Source organism: Microcaecilia unicolor, chromosome 10, assembly GCF_901765095.1.
Source record: "Microcaecilia unicolor chromosome 10, aMicUni1.1, whole genome shotgun sequence".
Classification (NCBI taxonomy): Eukaryota; Metazoa; Chordata; class Amphibia; order Gymnophiona; family Siphonopidae; genus Microcaecilia; species Microcaecilia unicolor.
Genome location: NC_044040.1, coordinates 134,899,710 through 134,913,384, shown reverse-complemented (window position 1 = coordinate 134,913,384; position 13,675 = coordinate 134,899,710). Strand labels below are relative to the sequence as shown.

The following is a 13,675-nucleotide window of genomic DNA, read 5'->3' as shown; positions in this document are numbered from 1 at the left end:
CTTGACGTTATCGCGTTTTGACGTCCTCAACGTCATCACATTTCGACGTCGAAGGCGGCGGACCTATCAGAGGCGCGAGGGCGGGGCCGACAGATGGTTAAAGAGCAACGAACCTGACGAAAATTACGAACCCTTCACTTGAAGCCACAGAGTCAGCTTCAGAACGTTGCAGGTGGGTGGCTGGAGGGGAGAGGAGGGAAAGAAAGGGGGCAACTACCCTGGAACTGGGGGGGGACAACAATCCTGGAACTGGGTGGGAGGGTGAGCGGCCGCTGCAACTTGGAGGGTGGGCGGCCGGACCCTGGAACTTGGAGGGGGGCCAGGCGCACCCAGAAACTGGGATGGATGGAGGGAGGGGGGGTGACCCTGAAACTGGGAGGGAGGGGGAGAGACCCAGAAAATGGGAGGGAGGGGGGGAAAGACCCTGGAACTGGGAGGGTGGGAGGAAGGGAGGGAGAGCGGACCCTGGAACTTGGAGGGGGTCCGGACCCTGAAACTGGGAGGGAGGGTGCGCAGGCGGACCCTGAAACTGGGTGGGAGAGGGCCCCTGGCACACACTCTCATTCTCACACACACAAACTCTTGCACACAGTCTCACTCTGTCACACACACTCACACATTCACTCTCCCTCTGTCACACACATTCACTCTTTCTGTATCACACACTCACTCTCATACATACTCTGTAAAACACACACACTCCGAGGAAAACCTTGCTAGTGCCATTTCATTTGTGTCAGAAACGGGCCTTTTTCCCTAGTACTATATAAATTGTATTATATGTGAAAGAAAAGTTGATTCCTTTTACAAATGCATATAGCAGACCTGCCAAGTCTCCCGCATTCAGTAGGAGACTCCTGCTTTGGCTGGTCATCTCCCGAACTCCCGCCTAAGCGGGAAAGTTTCCCGCTGAGACGCACTGTGCCAGGGGATCCACTGCCGCTGCTTCTCTCTTGATGAGCAGCCACAGCAAAGCAAGAAAAACAAGCACGGGGCCGCAGCAGCCTTCAGGAATGCGCTGCCGGCTCTGCCGGTCCTCTGCCCCTGGAACAGGAAATTGTCAGCAGGGGCAGAGGATGGCAGAGCCGACAATGCATGCCTGAAGGCGGCTGCAGCCCTGTGCTTGCCGCTGCTGTGACATTGGGAGAAGCAGCAGCGGCCAGGAAACATGGGGTACCGGGTGGAAAGGACTTCAAGAGGAGGTGATAAATAGAGAGAGCAGAGGGGAGAAAAAGAAAGAACAGTGGGGATGCTGGATGGAAGAGGGGTACAGAGAGAGAGAGATGAGTGGAAAGATGGGGAGAGAAAGAGGGGACATGGAAAAGGGCAGGAGAGGGAGAAGCATGGGGAGAAACTGGACCCTAGCTGGTCAGACGGAGAAATGCTGTTTGAAAGGAGGGAGCGAAAGGGAAAATGCTGGAAGAAAGGGGCAGAAAGAGGGAAGATGCTGGATGGAAGGGTAGGGAGAGAAAGAGGAAAGACACTGGAAGGATGGGGAGAGAGAGAGGACATTCTGAATGGAAAAGGGTAGAGAGAGAGAGAACTGGCTAGAAGGAAGGGGAGATAGAAGGAAGCAATGGATGAAAGGATCGGGAGAGGGTAGATGGTGGAAGGATAGGAAGACAAAGAGGGATGACACTGGATGGAAGGGTAGGAGGGAAAGAAGGAAGGTGCTGGATGGAAGGATATAGAGAGAAATAGGAGACGCTGGATGGAAGGATGCAGAGAGAAAGAGGGGGAGATACTGGAAGGATGGGGAGAGAAAGAGGGGAGATGCTGGATGGAAAGGGGGAGAGGATGGAGTTAAGTGAAAGACTGGAGAATAAGAGGAAAGGGCATGGGGAGAACAAAAGTGAGGAAAAGATGAAAAGTCATAGGTAGATGAAGTAAAAAGTGGGAAATTAAAGAATGGATAGTAAGAATGAATTAAATCTGGACAGAGAGAGAGAGAGGCAGAAAAATAAATTGAAGAAAACAAAGAAAAAGGAGAGAAAAATTACAAATGGACAGAAAACCCTGGCAAGAGAGTTAAGAGAAGATGAAGGAAAGCAGAATCAAGAGACTAGGACCAACACAATTAGAAAAAGTAAATGGCTAGACAACAAAGGTACAGAAAATAATTTTATTTTTAATTTAGGATAAAGTAATGTGGTAGCTGTGTTAATAAAGGTTAAATACAAATAAAACACAAAATAGAAAATAAGGTGATACCGTCACTGATTTTAAGACATTTTTGATTAGTCTTCAGAGACCAGCACTTCCTCAGATCAGGAGAGGATACCATAACAGTATTATCCTGTCCTGACCTAACCTGAAGCAGGAGGTTTTGGCCTCTGAAAGCTAATTGAAAAGGGTATTAGGCTAGTAAATAACATATTTTCTGAAATGGCTGTGGGATTGAGGTATGTCAGGGGATTGAGCCATGTTGAGAGGATGGAGCCAAGGCAAAGTGGTGTGGGGCTGGGGTGAGTACTAAAAACTCCTCAAAATTGGGACCCCTTGGCAGCTCTGGTATAGTTCTTAATGTGGTTGTATCTGTTTCAGACTTTGAGGCCTTTTTATATCCATTGTAACATAGTAACATAGTAACATAGTAGATGACGGCAGAAAAAGACCTGCACGGTCCATCCAGTCTGCCCAACAAGATAACTCATATTTGCTGCTTTTTGTGTATACCCTACTTTGATTTGTACCTATGCTCTTCAGGGCACAGACCGTATAAGTCTGCCCCGCACTATCCCCGCCTCCCAACCACCAGCCCCACTTCCCAACCACCGGCTCTGGCACAGGCACAGACCGTATAAGTCTGCCCAGCACTATCCTCACCTCCCCAGCCCTGCCTCCCAACCCCGGCTCTGGCACAGACCGTACAAGTCTGTCCAGCACTATCCCCGCCTCCCAACCACCAGTCCCGCTTCCCACCACCGGCTCTGGCACAGACCGTATAAGTCTGCCCAGCCCTATCCCCGCCTCCCAACCACCAGCCCCGCCTCCCGATCTTGACTAAGCTCCTGAGGATCCATTCCTTCGGCACAGGATTCCTTTATGCTTATCCCACGCATGTTTGAATTCCGTTACCGTTTTCATTTCCACCACCTCCCGCGGGAGGGCATTCCAAGCATCCACTACTCTCTCCGTGAAAAAATACTTCCTGACATTTTTCTTGAGTCTGCCCCCCTTCAATCTCATTTCATGTCCTCTCGTTCTACCACCTTCCCATCTCCGGAAAAGATTCGTTTGCGGATTAATACCTTTCAAATATTTGAACGTCTGTATCATATCACCCCTGTTTCTCCTTTCCTCCAGAGTATACATGTTTAGTTCAGCAAGTCTCTCCTCATACGTCTTGTAACGCAAATCCCATACCATTCTCGTAGCTTTTCTTTGCACCGCTTCAATTCTTTTTACATCCTTAACAAGATACGGCCTCCAAAACTGTACACAATACTCCAGGTGGGGCCTCACCAACGACTTATACAGGGGCATCAACACCCCCTTTCTTCTGCTGGTCACACCTCTCTTTATACAGCCTAACAACCTTCTAGCTACTGCCACCGCCTTGTCACACTGTTTCGTCGCCTTCAAATCCTCAGATACTATCACCCCAAGATCCCTCTCTCCGCCCGTACCTATCAGACTCTCCCCGCCTAACACATACGTCTCCCGTGGATTTTTACTTCCTAAGTGCATCACTTTGCATTTCTTCGCATTGAATTTTAATTGCCAAACCTTAGACCATTCTTCTAGCTTCCGTATGTCTTTTTTCATGTTTTCCACTCCTTCCGGGGTGTCCACTCTGTTACAGATCTTAGTATCATCCGCAAATAGGCAAACTTTACCTTCTAACCCTTCGGCAATGTCACTCACAAATATATTGAACAGAATCGGCCCCAGCACCGATCCTTGAGGCACTCCACTACTTACCTTTCGCTCCTCCGAGCGAATTCCATTCACCACCACCCTCTGGCGTCTGTCCGTCAACCAGTTCCTAATCCAGTTCACCACTTCGGGTCCTATCTTCAGCCCCTCCAGTTTATTTAAGAGCCTCCTGTGGGGAACCGTGTCAAAAGCTTTGCTGAAATCTAAGTAGATTACGTCCATAGCTCGTCCCTGATTCAATTCTCCTGTCACCCAATCAAAGAACTCAATGAGGTTATTTTGGCACGATTTCCCTTTGGTAAATCCATGCTGTCTTGGATCTTGCAACTTATTGGCTTCCAGGAAATTCACTATCCTTTCCTTCAGCATCGCTTCCATTACTTTTCCAATAACTGAAGTGAGGCTTACCGGCCTGTAGTTTCCAGCTTCTTCCCTATCACCACTTTTGTGAAGTGGGACCACATCCGCCGATCTCCAATCCCTCGGAACCTCTCCCGTCTCCAAGGATTTATTAAACAAATCTTTAAGAGGACCCGCCAGAACCTCTCTGAGCTCCCTCAATATCCTAGGGTGGATCCCATCTGGCCCCATGGCTTTGTCCACCTTTAGCTTTTCAAGTTGTTCATACACACTCTCTTCCGTGAACGGTGCTCTATCCACTTCAATCTCATTTGTACTTTTTGCAGTCCATCGCAGTCCTTCTCCAGGATTTTCTTCTGTGAAAACAGAACAGAAGTATCTATTTAGCAAATTTGCTTTTTCTTCATCATTATCCACATAGCGGTTCGCAGTATCTTTTAGTCTCACAATTCCCTTTTTAGTCATTTTCCTTTCACTAATATACCTGAAGAAAATTTTGCCACCCCTCCTCACATTTCTAGCCATTTGTTCTTCCGTTGTATTATACTTGAAAGAAAATATGATTCCTTTTTACAAAAAGTGTGTACATGTTTGTTCTGTTTAAAGACTTTGGGACATGTTGAACAGTGACAACACGTATAAGGGTAGATCACGGCCTGCTCAGGCTACAGTCATAGAATAAAAACATATACCATAATAATAAAAATAATAACACGAATTAAGCATAAAGTGTGTTCTTATGAAACTGTGTAAAACAAGGGCTTGTGACCTTTTGGACGATCGGTCAAAAATATAGAGGGATGGGTGTCACAGAGGTGGGGGTCTCTCCTCCTTTGTCCAATCATATTTCACATAGGCCTGTTTATCCTGAACCACACCCCAGCTGTGTAACCACTATAGCACAAGGTTTGTACCAGAAGGAATAGTATGACTGGAGAGTATAAGGCTGTATGATCTTTTTTTTAGTTTTTAAACAATACAGAAATAGAATCTACAGAGAACAGCAGCAGCAATATGGTGAGAAATTTTTTTTAAACATTACATTATCTCTTCACATCAACTAACATGAATGCATAACTTACTAAGACCTATGTGTTGTATGCAGGATGAACACAAATACACAACGTGTCAGGGGTCTGTGGATAACGGAAAAAGCAACCGTAAAGCATGGTCGCACATACTGTTAGAACATGCTTACAGCAGAAAAAGAAAAGTTATGTGTAAGTGTTTTGCAGGTCCTCAAACCATTGTATTAAAACAATGAAAAAAAAAAAAGGTACATATGATGACTGTGATGGTCTGTCATGTATTTTGACAGCGCAGAATATGAACAGTACCGTGATCCCTGATCATTCCTACTGCTCAAAGAAATGTCTCAAGCGGCTTGGAGGTTTACACCAGCAAGAAAGTAAGTATTTCTGTTTTGAGTCTCAAAATCTTATAAAATGGCGCATGTCTTTGCAGTGGTTTGTTGGTGGCCATCTTGACGAACCCTCCACCCACACTGACGACACGTATGGTAGGCCTGTGTTCATTCATTTCACGATGTTCTACTTTTTTTTTTACCCCACTGATGAAGAAAAAGAGATGGTTGGTGAAACATCGACAACTAGCGCCGAGAAAAGAGGATAGAACACGAACAGCGTTGTGACCGCCGATCACCCCTACTGTTCAAAGGGACATCACAGTCAGAGCGGTGGTTCTGTGGTTCAGCAAGCCGTAAAAGTAAGCGCTCAAGTTTTTAAAAGATCAGGTTTTGTGTCCTATTTTTAGGTTATTTTCCTATAGACGTTGCACCTTTTTTTCTCGCAGCTCTTGATAGTCTTACAAAATGTTGATTATATCTGCTTCCCTTCTTGGCAGTCATCTTGACGAACTCTCCACCCGCCGTCGGCAGGTATGATAGGTCCGTGTTCATTTGTTTCACAATGTTCTACTTTTTTATCTCGCAGATCAAGAAAAAGAAACGGCTGGTGAAACATTGACAGCTGGGCACGCAACTCATCCCAATCACGGTCAAGCAGCGCCACCAAATCAGTATGTCAAACCTAGAGATAAATCCAAACATTTGGAAAAACGACCGAGGAGCACAAGCCCTACTGCGGAAAGAGGGAGAAAGAAGGTGCACCGTGATACCTGAGCCAAGAGCGGATCTTCAGACGTGGACACCCCCTGTGGCGATTATGAGGCTGGTAATGATTCTGAAACGGTGACAGGACCTATAACAGAGAATGCTCCTGAAAATGTTACAGCAAACCCTGAAATTGGGGCTGTTATAGACAATACGTCTGAAAACGTTACAGCGGACCCTGAAACGGTGAGATATATAGATTTTGTGAACAGGTGGACTAGAAACTCACCAAGGTTCAATGGTGTGAGCTTCTCTGACCATTTTTGTTTTGTTAATATAGACACTATAAGATCATTCACAGATGTTCAAAACACTATACAACTAGATATTCAACAAGCTTTAGATATCATAAATAGTAGAGCATCACCTGAGGATTACTTACAAATAAGATTTATATCTGGGGGATTATATAATTCCTTGTATTCTAGAAGTCACCGACCGGGTAAGAGCGTGGCAGGGCACTTCTTAGAACAGGTCAATAATTTTATGCAGAGCTTCAGAGAAACACACATCAATGAGAACGTGTCTTGTTGTGACGGTTATCAGAAACAGGGGGCAGTGGGGGTTGTAACAGGTCTTTAAAAAGTGTTCTCGATAGCCACATTATTGGGAAAAAAAGAAGACGTTTAGTAGATCTAAACAATGTGGGAAATAACTTGTGCTTTGCGGGGAGTCTCAAGGCACTCACCAGCACTGTCAAGCTAAAAGACGTAGAATTGTTACAGGAAGCCAAAAAACTGCACACCGAGCTAGGGTGGTCAGAAAACAAAAATGTTATGTTGAGTGACGTAGCAGTTTATGAACAACATCTGGGCATAAACATACGAGTCCTACATCATATAGACAGCGACGGTTGGCATCATTTTAAAACAGTATCAGGCGAGTTCCCTCCGGACAGTTCCCACCCACCAATTCCTACCTAGAACAATTCCGCCTGGGACAATTCCCACTTAAGGAGGACAATTCCCACCAAGGACTTCCGCCTCGGACATTTCCCACCCTCCCTAGCCTTTTTATTTTTTTAGCAGCCATAGCTTCTTTCTTTTATCAAGTCCCATGTCCTTTTTACGGTGTCTCGAACACAGAGGTTAGAGCAGCATATGGATGTACATAGAAGACGTATAATAACAGAATAACTTTTCATAGGTGGAGTAGTAATTTGTTATAAATCATAATCAGTGTGTCATTTTGAGGGGCAGAATTAGGTTGAAACATGAACTGCAGTTTGTTTGTATCTATTTATTTTTTTATTTATTTACTTATTTTGACAGATCCTGGATTAAGCATGAATTAGATTGAAAACTAGTTTGGGGGTGTGGGGGGCATAGGTAGAGTAGTAATTTGTTATAAATTGTAATCATTGTGTCCTTTTGAGGGGCTAAATTAGGTTGAAACCTAGTTTGGAGAGGTGTGAGGGGGATTGCCCCCTCCCCCACATGAACTGCAGTTTGTATTTATCTATTTATTTATTTTATTTACTTATTTATGACATTTTGTGGGGTGTGGGGGGGCTTAGGTAGAGTAGTAATTTGTTATAAATTGTAATCAGTGTGTCCTTTTGAGGGGCAGAATTAGGTTGAAACCTAGTTTGGGGTGTGTGGGGGGGGCATTGCCCCTCCCATGTACAAACTGCATGTCTGGAAGGGGAAAGGGATGTGTAAAAGATAATGTTGGGGGTTATGAGGGGGTACTGGCCCCCCAAATTACCCGGAAGAGAAAAGGGAGGAAGATTACATGTCCTACTGTGTTTTGTATTTTTTGGGTTATGGGTGGGAATTGTCCTCCCTGGTATGGTAGGATTTGGTTCAGTGGGAATTGTCCGGGTGGGAACTGTCCAGGTGGGAACTAACCTAGAACCTTTAAAAAAAAAGCGACCACCAGCTGTACCATGACACCTTCTATATGTTACTCCATTATGATCATTTTTACGGTATCTTAGATATCAAACATTTCTACGTAAGAGAAGTTTCTGTAAACACTGTGAAATGCCTTATAGTTGTTACCACACATGCAAATCGCGCTGTCATCTGTGTCTATCCCACACATTCGCGGTTCGGGAGGGGTGTAGAGAGAGGTGCCCTAACTGTTGGTTGTACTGTCATTCTAAGGAATGTTTAAAACGACATACAAACCTGGCGTCCAAAAAGGAAATGCAGGTGTATGACTACTTTCTCAACGGGTATGCCATCGTTAATGGTGAGCGTACAGCCTTTGAATTTAACGGTTGCTTTTAGCACAGTTGTACGACCTACTACAATTCTAAAAAACAGAACCCTTTGACGGGCACCACCTTCAGGTTTCTCAACTACAAAACACAGTGCAAGGCAGATTACCTAAAAGAGAAGGGTTTAAGGTCATCAGTATTTGGGAACATGAGTGGGACAGTTTGGTTAAAATGGATAAGGGAATGTGTGGCCTTTCTGAGCAGAGCCGCGTTACCCGAACCTTTAGTTCCATGAGATGCCCTTTTTGGAGTCAGAACAAATGCCATGTGTCTATACCAGGGGTAGGCAACTCTGGTCCTCGAGAGCCGCAGGCAGGTCAGGTTTTCAGGATATCCACAATGAATATGCAGGAGATAGATGTGCAAGCACTGCCTCCATGGTATGCAAATCTATCTCCTGCATATTCATTGTGGATATCCTGAAAATCTGACCTGTCTGTGGCTCTTGAGGATTGGAGTTGCCTACCCCTGGTCTATACTATCGGGTTAAACAGGGTGTGAAAATACACTATTATGATTTTACCAGCCTGTACCCTTTTGTCAGTAAAACTAAAGAATATCCCGATCGGACACCCCAAAATCATCTATGACCATTTTGACCCCTCTCCAATTATTTTGGGCTTGTGAAAGTCAAGGTGTTCCCCCCACATGGACTCTTTTTCCCCTTACTGCCCTATAGGGTGTGCGGTAAACTCATGTTCCCATTGTGTCGCACCTGTGCAGTAACAAATCAGTGGGAGATATGCGCCCACGATGACGGCGAGAGAGCCCTGGTGGGGACATGATGTATCGTAGAATTGGAAATGGCTGTCTCTAGAGGGTACAGGGGTGGGGGAAATCTACAGGGTCTGGCATTTTGAACAGACTTCTACACAACTCTTTGCAGAATACATAAACATGTATCTACGACAAAAGCAGGAAGCATCGGGGTTTCCTCAGTGGTGTACTGACGCTGAACAACAAAACAGATACATAGATGATTTCTTACAGATAGAAGGCATGCTTTTATGCGCTGATCAGATAACCATGAACCCTGCAAAACGACAAATTGCAAAACTGTTCTTAAACTCTTTATGGGGGAACTTTGGTCAGAGAAGAAATCTACCAGTCACGAGCATCGTAAGAGACCTCGATGAGCTGTATATATGTACCTGTTTTCCCATGAATATACCATCAAGCTCATTTTCAAAGCACTTAGCCTCCCAAAGTTCCATAGAAACCTATGGAACTTAGCCTCCCAAAGTGTTTTGAAAATATGCCTCCATGTCGTCTTGTGATCTTATAGACGATGATGCGGCGTGTGTCACCTGGAAGTGCACGAACGAACTTTGTGCACCACCAGGTAACACTAACATCTTCATAGCTACCTTTACAACGGTACATGCCTGGTTAGAGCTTTACAGGTTTCTCAACGCTTTACAAGAGCCCTGCCTTTATCATGATACAGACTCTGTGATTTTTGTAAGTAAGGAGGGTGATTGGGATCCTCCTTTGGGTGACTATTTAGACAAATTAACAAGCATCCCTAAGGGTGAGCATATCCCAGAGTTTGTATTGGCTGGTCCTAAAACATACGGGTACAAGCTATCCAGTGGCGAGACCCACCTGAAGGTAAAACGTATCACGCTCAGCAGAGAAAACAGCGAGAAAATAAAATTTTGCAGTCTAAAGGAGCTAGATCTAGATTACGATCCGTGGGTGCCGCTGAATGAACAAACTAAGATACCCATTCAGCAAAAAACGATAGAAACAAGGCCCATTGGCAGGTTGAATCTCATGTACTAAAAAAAACATTCAAAGGGTCGTGTATGATAAATGGGTTTTTGATTCAAACTTTTAACACTTTGCCGTTCGGGAACTGATTATATTTTTACTTGACCATGCCTAGCTTTGCCGCGTGTTGTTAAGTTTTATTATACATGTGACTGTGTGAGAGGTTTTCTGATCTATACCTTGAATGTTAGTGCTCAATGCCTAATAAAAAGCATTCAGATAATGCCTGTTTTCTATTTTCTTTATGTGGTGAATGACTACAGAGAAGAGGGAGGGGTGTGTGGGGATTCCGTGCTGTAAATGGATCTTACAGTGTCATTTTTTTTTAAAACAAACTTTCCCTTTCGTAGTGCTGAGGGGGAGAGGTTGCAGGCTGGAGACTATAGATCTCAAACAGAGAACGTAAAGAAGAAAGCCTGTCCTTCTTAAAAGCAGGCTGAAAAAAAAGACAATCCAGCTTAAAAAGGTGTTCTTTTTTAAAAAGCTTTAAAAGCTTTTTTAAGGTGAACACAGTGCTCAAAGCCAAAAAAGATGATCCAGCTTTTAAAAATGACCTTTTTTAAAACAGCTTTAAAAGCTGCTTTTTTTTTTTTTTTAAGAAAAAATGTCTATTTTTTTCTTTTCTTTGAGAAATGCGCATGCGTGACTAAATTCCACCAAGGCTCTAGGAGGTAGTGTCGGGAAGGGGGGGGTGACATTACTTTCTAGCATGTGACCCCCATCCAAGTTGGTGGCTAGTAGTGAAAACAGAAGTGATGTGATGCATACAGTAGTGGTTGCCATCTTGAAAAGTGGGTGTGACTATGACATCACTTCCCATGACCACCAAAATGGGTGGGGTTTGGGGGCAAGACTATGCAAAAGGACGTATGGTTTGGGTGGGTCCATGCAAATAAGGTGGGCAATGGGTGGGACATGATGTCATATCTGGCAATGTCATCTCTGGGGGCAGGGGAGTGGGTATGGCTTGAGTGGTGACATCAAAAGGCTTGGGCTTTTCCTCATTTCTCATTGGCTGAGATCCCGGAAATGGGCATGGCATCTGTCAAATTTGACGAATGCTAGTGATATTCACTACTACAATATAATTATGTGAATTTTGGCTGTATACACTGGTGTAGTGCCTTATAACTAGCAGTAGTAAGCCATTATGAAATGTTTGGAAGTTGAGGGGTTAGTATTATTTGTATTCTCATTTTGAGTAGGCATATAAAGCAGATTACTATGGAAACTGCTTTTGAAGAGTAATTGTTCTGTAATTCTCCAACTAGTTTGAATCCTGGATTCCATTACTGATGTTCCAGGTCTTGTTTGCTCAATGGTTTTATGACTGATCATGTCAGATTTTATTCTCATTGAAGTCCCCACCCCATTCTGCTCCAATTTTAGGCTTAATAGTGGACAATTCTTCACTTTCTCCTTTGACCTCAAAGAATGGGGTAAACTTGAACAGCATGAGCGGGATTCCAGCTGCCCCAGGCACATCCCCACTCCTCAGTCCCCTCCTGAGCAACATTGGTGGTGTCAGAATGGAAGAGGAGGAGGAAGCGAGACGAAAGGTAGGCTTATATTCAGCTCTAGCCTAAGAGCACGAAGGCAGCCTAGGCTGCACTACAGCAAATTACCTAAGTGTAGGTTTTGCTGAGATACATCTAATAGCAACTTGCATAGCCATATACAAATTTTCTGTAGCCTAAACATTACTGTCTGTTTTCTGTAGTATACAAGAATGTTTCCCAACCCTGTTCTGGAGGCACACCTAACCAGCCGTTTTTTCAGAATTGGCACAATTGATCCGAGGTATATTTGCTTGCACTACATCTCTAATTTATGCAGACCTATCTCATGTATCATCATTATAGCAATCCTGAAGACCCAACTGGACAGAGCAGAATTGAGGAAATGCTGGAATATAATATAACATAGTAACAAGGGGAATAATCGAACGACACCAGCGAAATACATGGCCGGCGATGTATTTTGGCGGTGCTGGAAACAGCTGGCCAGACCCGTATTTTCGAAAAAGATGGCCGGCCATCTTTTGTTTCGATAATACGGTTCCGGCCAGCCAAATGCCTTGGATTTGGCCGGGATTTGAGATGGGCGACTTCGTTTTTTAGCGATAATGGAAAGTTATGTCAGCCATCTCAAACCCCGGCCAAATCCAAGGCATTTGGCCGTAGGAGGAGCCAGCATTTTTAGTGCACTGGCCCCCCTGACATGGCAGGACACCAACCGGGCTCCCTAGGGGTCACTGCGGTGGACTTCAGAAAAGCTCCCACGTGCATAGCTCCCTTACTTTGGGAGCTGAGCCCCCCAACCCCCTCTCCCAAAACCCACCACCCACAAATGTACTGCATCCACTAAAACTGCTCCAGGGACCTGCATACAGCCTCTAGGACTTATTGCTGCTGTATAACTTTGGCACACCAGTTCACACCTGAAGACTAATCTCGCTGAAAAAGTCCTTTCTTGAAATAAGCACGTTTACTCACAGTTAACTGTAGATCAGAGGTTGTGCCCCACTGGCAAAGAGTCCCCTGGTACTAAGATTAGCAGTAGGTCAGAGCTGGCACAATGGTGTACAATGCCCTCTCAGCACCATTCAAGGTAAGAACTACGTTCTCTAACGTGGGTAACACAGGAAAGGGAACTAAAACTGGCTTACAAAAATGGCCACTACCGCATGGACTACAACAGGAAACAAAACAGGGCACACTCTGACCCAGTAAGCAGGGGGAAAGCACCAGGGGAGTACAGCCTACCAACTACCAATACCTACACCCACCACAATGCATTGCTGATGTGACTCTGCAGTGCAAATAACAGAAAAGGTGTCACACTCACCCCAGAGCCACATCACAAGCAGGAAAAGGCTGTCGGAGGACAGAACACATTCTGCTGTCATGGAGGTGGGTACGGCATTTGAGGCTGCCATACAGGCTGGAAACAAAAGTGTTTAAAGTGGGGTTTTTTGGGTGGGAGGGGGTTAGTGACCACTGGGGGAGTATGGGGAGGTCATCTCCGCTTCCTTCCGGTGGTCATGTGGTCAGTTTGGGCACCTTTTTGAGGCTTGGTTGTGAAAATAAAAGGACCAAGTAAACCCGGTGAAATACTGCTTAACGCCGTATTTTTTTTTCAATTATTGGCGAAAGCCGGCTATCTAGTAGCCACGCCCATACCCGACCATGTCCTGCCTTCGCTTCGCCACCGACACGCCCCTTTGAACTTTCGCCGGCGAGGCGACGGGAAAGCGGTGATGCTGTCGAAATAAGCAGCTTTTGATTATATCGATTTCGCTGCTTTTC

At 45.0% G+C, this 13,675-nt stretch overlaps 1 protein-coding gene across 3 annotated transcripts in view; it reads left to right on the top strand.

The window, feature by feature from the left end:
* Nucleotides 1-13,675, top strand: part of FARP2 (FERM, ARH/RhoGEF and pleckstrin domain protein 2) — a 750,352-nt gene that overhangs the window by 525,441 nt on the left and 211,236 nt on the right. For all 3 annotated transcript variants that reach the window (XM_030215608.1, XM_030215609.1, XM_030215606.1), the window contains exon 14: nt 11,757-11,926. In XM_030215608.1, coding sequence (XP_030071468.1) covers nt 11,757-11,926 — 170 coding nt within the window. The remainder of the gene's footprint in view (nt 1-11,756; nt 11,927-13,675) is intronic.